Raw genomic sequence first — 14,569 nt, 5'->3', positions numbered from 1 at the left:
GCTAATTTGAACAAATTTTGAAAACTAAGACTCAAGTTATGATCTGTCAAAGTTCACCAAAAATCTATTTTTACCCAAAAACCTTAAAAACTCAAATTCACTAAATCTCTCAATTCAAAACCAAACTACTCACATTCCGAACAATACCAAAATAACACAAAGGTTCCTACCACTCATTTTTCCAAAATCAACCATTCAATAATCTAAACCATTTAATACTCACCTCATCCAACTTTAAAATTCAACCTAAGTTCACATCAAATTTCCTCAACCACCATCTAATATCCACACCAACCACAAGATCCAAAATCCAAAATCATCATCATCATATATCATCACACATCATAATCATCAATATCCTTCAATCCAAACCATCACAAACATTTGACATTAACTTATTACCATGAATTCTCATAATCCTCATTATTCATCAATATATCTAATCACCATCAATGCTTATCAACAGCAAGCATCAATTTATCATCATCCAAAATTCATAATCCACATCATTTATCAACGATCTCAGCACTCACCTTCAATTACCAACAACATCAATATTCATCATTAATCATCAACCATATCAACAAACCCTCATCAACAATAATAAATCACAACACTCATCATCAACCTTCATAGTCATTAAATACCAACAATCATCATCAAAATTCATATATTCCACATTCCAAAACTCTATATCATCATCACCACCATACAACTTATCTTCAAACATAAAAATCACATACAATTAAACACACACCAAAATATCGAATCCTATCTTAAGATCAACTAGCTTAAGGTTCATGAAATATTACATATTAAATAAAGAAAACCGAAATCATACCTTGTCTGATTATCCTCCAGGCACGAAACCACCAAAAAGCTAAGACACCTCCAAAAAGCACCAAAGCTCAAACTAACAACATATATATCACCAAAATCAAAACCTATAAACCATAACATACTATACTACAAGGGTATATGAGGAACTTTACCTTGTCTAAAGAGAATTGGGACAAATCTCAACAATTACATGCTACTAGAGATCACCTAAACAACCAAAACTACAAAATCTACTCAAAAACTATAACCAAAAACCCACAGAAACTCGGGCAGAAAACTGGAGCTTGAGATGCATTTTTTACCAAGTATTCTTAGATAGAAACGAAGAACTCGGCAAGAGTTTCGCGTGGCCATAAACGGCTCGTCAATCGGAGCTCCGTAGCTCAAGTTATGGCTCCCGGAAGCTGATTATAAATAGTAACATCACCCTCTTCTCCTCTCTTCTCTATGCTGCGCCCCCTTTCTTATTTTAGGGTGGGAATGAGCTGAAATGCTCATTTAATAAGCATATATATGTTGGGCCTTGGGCCTGGTCCATCCCGTTAGTATTTTTGGTCTGTTTATTCCACTTTGGGCTAAAAGCTTTAATATTAGTGTCTGGTTTTCAATTCTAAATTTTTTTTTGTCCTTTCAAAACAATAAATCAATTTCAAAATCTTATTTTCCAAAATTCACAGTACTGGACAGACTAAAGCCGGTACCACCGGCTTAAGCGCCAGTACGCATTTTTACAAAAATTTTTTGAAAATGATACATTTTCCAACTCAGAAAAATTCATTGAAATCAAATTTCACCTTTAAATTTTTAAATTAAAACTTCTAAATTTTGAATCTACTCCGGACACTTAAAATTATTATTTTATTAAAACGGTTATGCCGATTCTTACATTGAGGATCACTGTTCTTCTTCACTGGATCTTAATTTGATGATTCAGTTTCAATTTTTTAGTCTTCCTAATTATGTGAAAAAGATTTATATTTCTGTGAAAGATTATTTCGAAAAAAGCCTATGAGTAAAAAGGCATGAATTAAGAAGAAAAGCCAAATATCTGTCAACTTTGGTTTAAATCTCTGTCTTTGGTTCTATTTTAGTTTTGGAATTTTGTCTTTGTTTGTGAAGCCTAAAAGTGTGGCTTTATTTGTCATGGTATTTGTTTGTGAATCTCAAAATTATAACTTCATTTGTCTTAGCATTTGTTTATGAAGCTCGAAATTATAGCTTTGTTTTGTCTTGGTGTTTGTGTAGCTTCATTTTTTTTTGTGTAGAACCAGTTTAGTTCGTTTGTCTTTGTCTTGGTCTTAACATTGGTGTTTGTAATCTTAGCTATTGATATAGTAAAATTCTACCATAATTGTGATGAAGACTAGACGTTGACCTCATTGCACTTAGAAGTTGAATCAGGATATATGTTGGTGTCACTTTCTGTCTTCCTTTATTTTTAAGCTTCTACAGTTGCAAGAGACAAAACAAGAAAATCTCCTACTAGTTCAGTAACGTGTTCCAAAATTAAAAAAAAATGCGTTGATTCAATTCCTCTTGTCTTCTCAAGACTCGTAAAACCTATAATCCTAATTGATACTAAATACACGTCAACTTAGCATCCGGACCAATATAAAAAAAACTGTCCATAAAAGATATTTTATTAAAGTTAAATCATGTTTGTTTAGTTTTGTACACGAGATTAAACTTACGTAGATAATTAGATATGTGATGAGTTTTCATCTTCTATCAGTATTTTGTGAGCGCGTTACTCTTTCATGAGTAGTTTTAGTGACTTAATCTTAATTTAAATTCTCTAATAAATTGTAAATTTATGATAAGATATAAAAATGTTATTTAAACCAATATCGATCCTACTAAATCTAAATAAAACAACATAATTTATGTGTAAATAACAAATCATTCTATCTTATTATAATTAAAAACATTAATTAAGACATTTAAATAATAGGCTAATTTTTTTATATAAAAAAAATATTAGTATTTTTGTTAAAAATAGAATTATTTGATGTAATTACAGGTGGGTAAATTTTGTAGGTAGAAAATTAATATGGAAGGTGCGTGTTGCAATAAGCAGAGTGCGTGTTTGATACATGTCATCATCCTAATAATACGTAGACTGTGTGTTGAACATGTGTCATCATCCTGACAATCATGCAGGATGCATGTTAGATACGTTTTAACATTCTGTTAACACGCAAGATGCGTGTTGAATATCTTTTTTGTACATCTATAATACTGTAATATATTTTAAATATCAATATTCAACTAAAACACCATCTTTATCTCTATATTAAAAATAATTTTTGTCAAATAATATTTTTTTTATTTATTTTATTTGAGTAATTACTTAAATTCCATCCTCCCGCCGCGAAAGCCAAACTGTATTCAAATGCCCCATTTAGCCACCATTGTGTTCCGTGTTTCTGTATCGTTTCAGAAAGTAAATGGCTAAGTGGAGTAGATTCAGAGTCTTAGCCTGATAACTCAGCCTTGTGTTCACAAATAAACGGATTTGGATCCTTTGAAATTTGAATTTCACTTTAGAGAGTAAAGTGTAATCTCTCACCATTGATTTTATAAGTGGGATCAAAAATAAATATAAAAGAGAAACTATTTAAGAGTAGAAGATCACACTTCACTCTCTAAAGTAAAATTCAAAAGATTCAAATCACAAATAAACACTCAAGATCTGGCATGATTCTTGAAAACATTACATTCGAGATTTGTGCAAATTTTTTATGTTTTATTTTATTTTTATTTTTCATTTCGCGTGTAGCTTGGTACTAAATGCCACCACATCTAAAATTAGGCTAAGAATTATGATTTTTTATTTAAATAAAATAAAGAAAAATTAATATTATCATATTTTTTTAAATTAAATTTTAAAATATGAATTTCGTATTTTTATTAATATATAAATCGTTCCAGTGTTTTGTATTTTTGGTAATATATAAATTATTATACACTAAGATAATTTATACATTGAACTCATTTTAAAAATGCACCTAAATCGTTATAAGGCTTTAAACTTTTTAAATTAAATATAACTCATTCCAGAATAGTATAGTTTATAATATTTTTAACCTAAAGCACTATGGAATAGCATGATTTATATATAAAAGGGTAATTCATAATACTCTAACATGATTTACATGTAAAAAAATAATTCATAATATCTTAGCATAATTTATAATGTTTATAGTTCTTTTTCTTTATCTATTTTTTTTTTGTTATATTTTAAACTAATTTATTTTAAACAGAATTTGTAAAAAGAAAAGAGACAGAGAGTAATGTAAAAATAATTTTAAATTCGATAAGTATAATTTTTTTAATTTGATAAAGAAAAATACTGTACTTTTTTAATTAAGTCTTATAAAAAGTTTCTAAAAATTTATTTTTCATCACCTATTTTTTATTAAATTTTAAGTTAATTCATTAAAAAATTATAAAAAAAACACAAATTTTTATGAAAATTGTAAAAAAATATTAAAATATATTTTCTTCTAATATAAGATATTTATTATAAAAATGCATGTGTATGTAATATACACAGATTAACTTCTTTTTTTTTTTGCATCTGAATCAATAAATTTTTTTATTAAAAAATACCACGTAAATATTAAAAGTTAGTTTATTTTTTATTTGGCTATTTTTTTAATCAATATAATATTTTTTTTTTCAATATTCTCTCAAGTATATTATTATTTTTTATAAAACTCTTATTTTTTTGTTTATATGAGTTTTTTTTACTGTTATTATTATTTTTTTGTATGAAATAATTTTTTTACTTTATATTATGATTCTATTAATTCTAGTAGAGTACTAAAGAGTATTGAGAATATTAAAAAAATATTAGAATTTATTTAAATATTTAAAATAAAAAATTATAAAATAATCCAAACTCACACTCAATAGTGGTTGATTTTTTATATATACATAACATATTTTTTATTTGTTTATTAACATTTTTTAGAGTTTTGCACATAAATCGTGCTAGGGTATTGTGAGTTATCTTTTTGTACGTAAATCATGTTGCCCCATAGTGTTTTAGGTTAAAAACATTATAAACTATACTACCTGGGACGAGTTATATTCAATTTGAAAAACTCAAAGTTTTGGAACGATTTATGTGCATTTCTAGAATGAGTTTAATACATAAATCGTCCTAAGTTGTAATAATTTACATATTATTAAAAGCACAAAGCACTGGAATGATTTATATATTAATAAAGATAAAAGATTCACATTTTAAAATTTCGTTGAGGAGAATCTGATAATATTGATTCTTCTTTATTTTATTTAAATAAAAAAATCTAAAAATTATGTTATTAATTTAAGAATATTTTTAATGTTATTTTTACTTATACTTTTAATCATTAATTTTATATTTTTATGTTCTAAATATTCAATTTTAATATTAAATTAAACTAGCCAAAACATACCCTTGAGTCTTCAGGTTCATGATTTCTTATTTTGTATATCTTTCGTTTCTTAAAATTAATTTATTTTTGTGAATGGATAAAGCATTTTAAATTATATATTTTTTGTTTTCTTTTATTCATAATATCATTTACTTTAAAAATTCATTTTAAATTTATTTTTAAGGTTTTTGTTAAAGAATATCATAAAAATACTCTTTAAGTAACTAAAGTAGAGTCTTTTATATAGGGAAAAATTTTAAACTTTTATTACGTTTCAAGCAAATGAATTTATAAATAAAGACATTTTTTTTATTGTGTAATATTTAAATGACGCTCTTTTTCACTGCATAGAATATTCAGTCTTCGTTTTAATAAGATTAAATTAACATATTTTTTAATTTATTCGATCAAAATACCTTACATTAACCATTATAGTATTATACACACACATTAACAATAATTATTTGGTTGATTCAAATAATAATAATAATAATATATTTATTATTATAATAAATATTATAACTTATATTAATTTGTGAAAAATATTTAATTTATTCTTTTATATATTTTATGGTTAAAAATAAATAAATTTTACTACATTAATGTTATTATTATTATTATTATTATTATTATTATTGTTATTGTTATTGTTATTATTATTATTATTATTATTATTATTATTATTATTATTATTATTATTATTATTATATAAATAATGGTTAATTCACTCCTCCGTTTAAACAAGTGTCAGAAATTCGAATCATGTATTTTCTATGCAACAACCCATTCATCAGCAAAAAACTCTAAAATTAAACTCAGATCAGTAACGAATTAGTATCTGACCTGTCAAGTTCAAAAATACCTAAGAAACAAAAGAAAATACATTATACACACACACACCACACACACACACACATATATATATATATATGTATAATTGTTATAGTTATGTTATTAATGAATAATTTAGTCAAATATACTAAAAATAGAAATACATATTTTGTAATTAAAAAAGTATTAGATGTACACACTAAAAATAGTTATTAAATTTAACTACTAATATAAAATATATATTAAATGATAAAATATATTAAAATTAAATTAAATTAAATATATTTATATACAAATATATTATAGTTGAATTTTAGTATGCATAGAATATTTTTCTTTATAAATAAAACAGAGACCAGTATCATTTACACATTTTTAATATTATTTTCTCAATAAATTTTTAATTCTTTAAAGAGTTAAGATACTCATTAATAAAATCCTAATATTCTTTTTTTTTTTTTTTTTGATAGAATAAAATCTTAATATTCCTAACTAATGGATTGTTACAACTTACAGCACATACATACCTTGCTCAAAAGTTTTGGAAATCCTAGAGGACAGTCAACAAACTATTCAGCTACTAATAGTTTATAGACTTCCTACTGGAACCAAACATAACAAACCTTCTAAAGTGATTGTTAACATTCAATCCAAAGGGGGGAAAATGAAAAAGCCAATGTCATCAGAAAAATTTATCCCATCATCACGTCAATTAAAATCATTGAGCCAATAAACTACTCCCCTACATGATGAAACGGGTACGATATAGGTGAATAGGGTGGCTTGTGCCATTATTGTGTAGGTGAAAATTATTTGTGTTCAACAGATCCGTCCTACAGATGTATAGAAATTAAAATTCAAAACCAGACAATACAGTAAATCAACTTTTAAGACTTTTTAATAGGACAAATTAGTGTCAAATAGAGTAGAAAGTGGTTGAGTTGGATGACTTGGATCCAGTAAGGCCAAACTCAAACTCTTAATTCTTTAATAATTGAGTTTATTATATTTGTAAAATTCAAGTTCGGTCCATTAAAATTTTTTGAATTGACTAGAAGTCACTGACCGACTCAAATAATAAATATAATTTATAACTTTAAATAAATTAATTATAATTTATATTAAAAAATTATTAATTATATATATTTTTATCTATCAATTATAATTTATATCCTCAATCTAATTATATATAAAAATTACATATGTATGTAAATTATATATTATTACTATAAATTAAAAATATAAAATTATAATATATTATTAATATAAATAGTTATAATAAGTAATATATGTTTTGGACCTAGCGTTCGGACTCCAAACGTTCCCGCGATGATCCAATCTCCAAATCCAAATCATCTCTATGGTCCAAATAGAATAAAAAAATCGAGAATTACTAACTAATATTTGAATTCAAATATTTCTTTTATCTTAACAAGTAAGATAAGATAACGAGACAAAACTATATAAAGAGCTCAAAAGGTCCTCTCAAGTACGTCACACACCTCCTTAAATCCTACCTCTTTAACTCTCTAACTTAGGCGTCAGAGTGTCATTGCAAGCACCACCCCATCATTTCAAGGACTTGTTTTGCCAACCTGTCGGACTGTGGGTACCCGATCCTCCTCCTCCTACCGAACTATCAGGTCACACTCCTATATAATTGAATCAGTTCATGAGTTAATGAGTTGAGCTTTCTCAAACTCAAATTTAACTCGTTTAATGTATAAGTTTAAATTTAAATTCAAATTTAACTCACAAATTTACAAGAATAGTCAAAAAATAATTGATTCGAATGGTTCTTGACTTATTTATAAAATGATTTATTTTTTTATATTTATCAAAAAAAGTCAATTATATTGTAAAGATATAAATTCATACAAAAGAATACAAAAATTCATTTTAAACCATAAAATCATTATCTAACAATAATGGTGACACCATTAACACTATACATATAAATAAAAGTGACCAATAGTGTGACCATTAGAGCAAGTCCAACGATAAAAAAAATTGGAGCCTCATTTTTACAAATAAGCCCTTAGCATTGAAGCAAAATAAAAGGGAGTTTTTTCATTTTGTTCGGAGCACTTGAAACTCCATTTCAGAGGGGCTGAAACTCCTTTAAAAGTGACCAATGATACTTTAACATATGTTAATAAAATTTAGAAAAATAAATAATATTTTATTAATAAAATTAAAAGCACGTTATATACATGATATGAGATAACTATTATATGACTGTTATTGTTAATTAATATTTTGAGTAAATAGTCAAAATCGTCCTGAAAGATACCTCAATTTTCATTTTGATCCTCGGAAGATAAAGTTAATCAAAATTGTCTCCGAAAGATACATGATTGGTCACATTAGTCCTTCCGTCAGTTGGATGATGACGTGGAGGGCTAATGCCACGTGTCACAAGATGATTGGTTGACGTGTCAGGTCAGTGGCACGTGGCATGCCACGTGGCACTTGACATGTAAAAAAGTTATTTATAATCAAAATAGTCCTTGAAAGTTCAGACGTAAGTCATTTTCATCCTTAAAATTTTAAAAATTAATCAAATTAGTCCTTATATAATTTTTTTTATTTTTTCTTGATAATATTAAATTTAAAATATTTTTTGATACTACTAATTTTAATAGAAATGTAATTGACAATCAAAAAATTAGTAATTGTATCTTTTTTTCTTAAAAATTTTTCAATAAAAATATCTCTCTCCTTTAATTCTTGTCCAAATCTCTCTTATTCTTTTCTATTCTAAAACATTTTTCTTACATTATTACATTTTGCTGGAATATATACTCAAAATTGAAATGTAGGTATTTGTTAACCTAAACAAAGTTATATGCTCAAAATCAAAATTTATGTATGTTAACCTAAATGAAAGTAATACCGTAATGAAAAAAAAGATGTATAAATTTTTATTAACTTTGTTTAGGTTAACATACATAAATTTTGATTTTGAGCATATAACTTTGTTTAGGTTAACAAATACATACATTTCAATTTTGAGTATATATATATTCCAACAAAATGTAATAATGTAAGAAAAATGTTTTAGAATAGAAAAGAATAAGAGAGATTTTGACAAGAATTAAAGGAGAGAGATAATTTTATTGAAAAAAATTTTAAGAAGAAAAGATACAATTACTAATTTTTTGTTTGTCAATTACATTTCTATTAAAATTAGTAGTATCAAAAAATATTTTAAATTTAATATTATCAAGAAAAAATAAAAAAAATTATATAAGGACTAATTTGATTAATTTTTAAAATTTTAGGAATGAAAATGAATTACGTCTGAACTTTCAAGGACTATTTTAATTATAAATAACTTTTTTACATGTTAAGTGCCACGTGTCATTGACCTGACACGTGACATACCAGGTGTCACTAATCTGACACGTCAACCAATCATCTTGTGACACGTGGCATTAGCGCTCCACGTCATCATATGCCACATGGCACTTAACGTAACACATCATCATCCAACTGACGGAAGGACTAACGTGACCAATCGTGTATCTTTTGAGGACGATTTTGATTAACTTTATCTTTCGAAGACCAAAATTGAGATCGGGGTATCTTTCAGAGACGATTTTGGCTATTTATTCTTAATATTTTATTATTCTACATGTACTACTTATATATATTTTTTTATTCTCATTTTTTTAAATATTTTTCAATCTTCTTTCAAATTTTTGAAACTAATGTTTTACTAATATTTTTTTTTGTTTAAAAAATAGATCAAAACCAATTCAACTATTTTTTTAATTATTTATATATATTTTTTTCAAAATCTAAATACTTAACAATCTTAACCTTCAAACTCTTAAATTTCAAATCAAAATTTTACACAACTAAATACATTTCAAAGTCAAAATCTATAAAATCTTTCTAATTTTAATTTTCAAGTTCTTTACAATAATTAATTTCATATTTTGAACCACATAATCAAAATTTACAAACACCACATTATATTATCCATTTTCATCTATATTTAATCCCTCTATCAGAAATATTATTTTAACATCGTTGCCATTTTTAACTCAATTAAGTGCATCGAGACGTGACTCATCTAGTATTGGTGGCTCTTCTAATGTATCCCCTCAAACTCCTATACATTTTAGTCCAAATTTACAATATTCAGATTTTCTCAACTTTTGTGGATTAGATGCTATCGACCTCAATAATGATGAAATTGAAAATCATAGACAAGATATTATTCAACACTAACAATGAAAAGAGGATAAGATGTTGATTAGTGCATAGTTAAATGTTTCAACAGACCCTATAATTGGTGCTGACCAAAAGGGTGAAATATTTTGGAATCGAATCCATGACCATTGTATAGAATTTAAAGCTGGCATAAAAAGGGGAGAAGTTGCATATAAGAAATGATGGTATATGATCATTAAAACATAATTATATTTCATTTAAACCTTAAAATATCATTCAAATTTAAAGCGCTACATCAACTAAAGTCTTATGATCTTTTCAAAATACAAACTCAAAAGTCAAATAACAAAATTTCAACCAAAATATTATGATCTTATTAAAATACAAACTCAAAAATCAAATAACAAAAGAAAATATCCAAATATAAAATAATAATATGAAAGTTTATCATCAATTATAAAATCTGCAAAAACCTTTAACTTCTTCCAGTATTAACAATTTAACACTTGGCTTTTTGGTTATATCATTGTTGAACTCATCAAAATAGCCATTATTGAATTAACCAATTTATTCCTTCTTTGACAAAAGTATGATTATATTGAACAGATCAAAGCTCATACTTTAGCATAATTTCAACAAAAGTCTGATTATATTGAACAAAACAAAGCTCATATTTTAACATAATTTTAACAGAGATTAATAATATTTTCAGCAAACAGTAAATTGATCACAATTTTAACAAAATTTTAGCATAATTTCAACAAACATTAACAAACTTTTTCAAAGATTAATAAGAATTATCAAAGTTTAGACTTTCAGCACAGCACAAACAAAAAACAATAAAGTACAGCACAGCACAACAGCAGTGAGTAAAGCTAATCATTCAACAATTCAATCTGAGTAGTACTAGCAGCAGCAGAATCAAGAACAAAGAATCCTAATCAAAGAACAAAGAACCAAGAACAAAAAATTAGAGAAAAAATCGAAGAAACCAATCTGAGTAGCATTAACAAAATCCTAAACATTCGTTCTGATTGGTGGGTTCGAGACTTCGAACACCACTACCAGATGAAGACGGTGGTGCCTGAGCGCGACGGATGGTGACAGTGAGTCACACTCCTTGTGGCGGTGGGGGAGGCTACTGTCAGCTATGGTTTCTTTTTGGGGAAAAAGCTTCGTCTGAGCTGGAGCTAATCAATAATCAAATAATTATTTAACAAAAGTACAAAACATTCAATAACCATTCAATGATTTCTGACCAAAGAACAAAAAAATGAAAAACAAGTGAGCACTGCCACTGACCTTCGCAGGACGATGGAGAGCGATTGAGCGCGACGAATGATTTCTGACCAGAGAATAAAAAAATGAAAACAAGTGTTCGCAGGACGATGGAAAGTGGTTGAGTGCGACGAACAACGGTGACTCGAGGAAGATGATGCTATATGCCTGCGACTCCGTGAACTCTGAAGCATAGTTGTAAAAATCAGACAGCACTGGCCGATTCAACCGAAAAACTTGTGAACCAGAGTCCCAATCGGCCTGGTCTAGTCTGTAGACTGTTTAAGAACGAAAATCGGTAAGAACCAATCAAAGTTATTGAAAACCGGTGGAAATCGATTCAACCAAACCGTTCAAGAGAAAATTCCAAAATTGATGAAGATGTGATTTGAATCTAGGTCTTCCTTGTCCTTGTCACTAAGTTATGTTGTTCCTTGATGTATTATATGCTAATTATTAATTATATAGTAAAAATAATAATTTTTTTAAATATTATTTTAATTTTATACTCACTTATATTTAAATTAATGATATTTTATTATTATTCATAATTATTAATATAAATGTTATTAAACATGGATAAATAAAAATATCAAATCTTTTTGTTAATTATAATATAATTATTTTTTTATTATTATATGATATTTATTAATATTATTTTTTATTAAATACATATAGTATATAACAATATAATAAATATAAACTAATTAGTTAGTTATTAAAATAAAAATAGTTAGTTTAATATAAAAATAAAATTAAAAAATTTTATTATAATTTGTTGATACTTGATTGTTTTTAAAATATTAATGAAGATATATATTTTAAATTTTAATTTTAGATTTTTAACTATTTTTTATTTTTTATTTACGTAGGACCGATTCTGTCAGTTGAACCAGCAATTCATTAGTTGAACTAATAAATCAATGAATCAATAGCATGACCAGTTCTGACAACTAGACTCTGAAGGAAGGAACGAAGGAGTTCGGAGAAGGGGTGGGGCACAAAGCAGGCACACTGAATGCAAAGCAATGTCGTTTCTAAAAAATCGGTTGGATTCCAGTTCGATCCGACTGATTAGTTTCTACCCGGTTCAGCGATACCCAGTGTTTTGTGTCTAGCGATTTTTCACTTAATATCTTTTTTAGTTAGAAATGTCAATAGTTAAAACTTAAAGATAAATTACAAAAACAATGTCTAAAAATTCATATTGCTAATAAAATAATTCTAAAAGATTTAATGAAAGACAAAAATAACAAATACTAATGATTTTTTTTATAGTTGAGTAACAACTTTTATATTTAGCAAGTTACTTATGTATTAGATTTAAATTTTTGTTAAAATAGTTGAATAACTATTTAAAAATTGGATAAAAATTGAAACAAAAATTCAAACTAGACATTTCTTGCTTCATTTTCTAAAAATATTTAGTCATTCACAAATTAAACCGTAAAAAAATCAATTACTATAAACTCACCAAATTAAAAAATAAAAAGGTCTCATTTTATATTTGTACTTGAAAAAATAAAATCAAAATACAATATCTAAAATATATGTGTGTTTGTCTCTCTATAAATTATTTAGAAACTCTTTTATCTCTAGCATATTCTGAGTTTTCTTTTTGTCCACAAAATAAACTTAAAAGTTTTGCATTCGATTTTGATTTTATTTTTTGGTGTTTTTGGGTATCTCCTTGTCTAAGATGAGATCTAAACTCCATTTAAGAAGTTGTCACTAGTTAATGTGTTGATATATATATAAGATAAGATTTAAACTACCCTCACTTACTTAATAAGACAAGTGAGCTAACTACTCGACTAACTCAAGTCGGTTCGATTATGATTTTATCAGCATATCATATGTTATTTGAAATTGGTGAATCCAATCCAATTATGCTTGCTCGTTCATTTCTTGCCTCACCAAATTCCAATACAAAGTCGCAGCACCCAAAGATGAAATAAATACAAACCTTAAGATTACAATGCTCATGCGGATCTATTATAACCCAAAGTTAACCAAACCAAACCGAACTAAGCCCAAAAAGGATTTTACACTGGAAATGGATCAAAACCCCCTTTGACCATCCTCTCAAGAGGCCCAAACAACGGGTTTGGCAAATGAGACCACGCATACCACTCCCACCCATCACACTTCTCCGGCTCCAGATTCTGTGGCACTTGCTCTGCTTCATTTGCCCCAAACACTGCCCTCATGAAGATAGTGACGTAATGGCACTTCTTCGGCTCTTCCAAAAACACGTTGTTTGTAACCGTTAACAGCTCCACTTTCCCAACCTCCAATCCTGTTTCCTCTCTCACTTCCCTTGCCGCACAATCCTCAAAGCTCTCCCCTGAGAGTGCAAAGTCCGAAATAGCCCTTTCACAATTAATACATCTATTTTTTTTTAAATAAAATAAAAGACTGCTAATAAATGTCATAATTTTGTTTTTAAATTTCTTCACTATATTTTGATGAAATTCTTTTACATACATTCTAGAGAAACAAACTGAAATCAAAGAAAATTTTGAAGACAAGAGAAAGGGATCAGAGAGAAAGAGACCAACCAAACTCAAGGTGGCCTCCCGGAAGAGCGAAGGTGGAGTTGCCAACGGAGGAGCGGCGGCGGCCGAGAAGGACAGATTTTCCCTTCAAGATGAAAACAACCACCGCAACCCTTGGCACCGGCGTTGGCGGAGATGTCGGCGCTGATGACCCTTCCTTGTTGACCATTGTCAGGTGGTTGAGAAATTTGAGCGTATTGTGTACTCGCTCTATTCTGTCTGTGTTGTGGTGCTATGTGCTATCAGTATTTTATACACGTACGGTGTCGCTTAGGCTGAGTTTGACCGTTTGACCGAAGTAAACTTTGTTTTGGTTTAGTCCACTGAGTGATCTTTCCTAGAAAAGATTGATCCAGCTTTGAACATTTTGATTAAGACCCTGGGAAAAAAAAAAGGTACTAAATAGTCATTGAAATAAAATATCATATTTTTTATGGTTATTGGAATCGAACCGAA

The 14,569-nt window shown here is 27.4% G+C and overlaps 1 protein-coding gene across 1 annotated transcript; it reads right to left on the bottom strand.

The window, feature by feature from the left end:
• Nucleotides 1–13,432: 13,432 nt before the first annotated feature.
• LOC112750511 (nudix hydrolase 1) lies at nt 13,433–14,353 on the bottom strand. The gene is made up of 2 exons (XM_025799271.3): nt 14,117–14,353; nt 13,433–13,902 (listed from the first exon to the last, which is right to left on the bottom strand). Exons 1-2 carry the CDS (start codon nt 14,280–14,282, stop codon nt 13,601–13,603), a joined length of 468 nt encoding a protein of 155 aa, XP_025655056.1. The 5' UTR covers nt 14,283–14,353; the 3' UTR covers nt 13,433–13,600.
• Between the last annotated feature and the right edge of the window lie 216 nt (nt 14,354–14,569).

The sequence above is a fragment of the Arachis hypogaea genome, chromosome 15 (assembly GCF_003086295.3).
Source record: "Arachis hypogaea cultivar Tifrunner chromosome 15, arahy.Tifrunner.gnm2.J5K5, whole genome shotgun sequence".
Lineage (NCBI taxonomy): Eukaryota > Viridiplantae > Streptophyta > Magnoliopsida > Fabales > Fabaceae > Arachis > Arachis hypogaea.
The sequence above is the reverse complement of the archived record's forward strand: the minus strand, read 5'-3'. Positions and strand labels throughout refer to the sequence as shown.

Excerpts from the sequence above, each read along its gene's own strand:
- LOC112750511 (XM_025799271.3), bottom strand. The coding sequence starts at position 14,282 with ATGGTCAACAAGGAAGGGTCATCAGCGCCGACATCTCCGCCAACGCCG. Across the intron at positions 13,903-14,116 it reads GGGAGGCCACCTTGAGTTTG|GGGAGAGCTTTGAGGATTGT; the intron begins GTTGGTCTCTTT and ends TTGCACTCTCAG.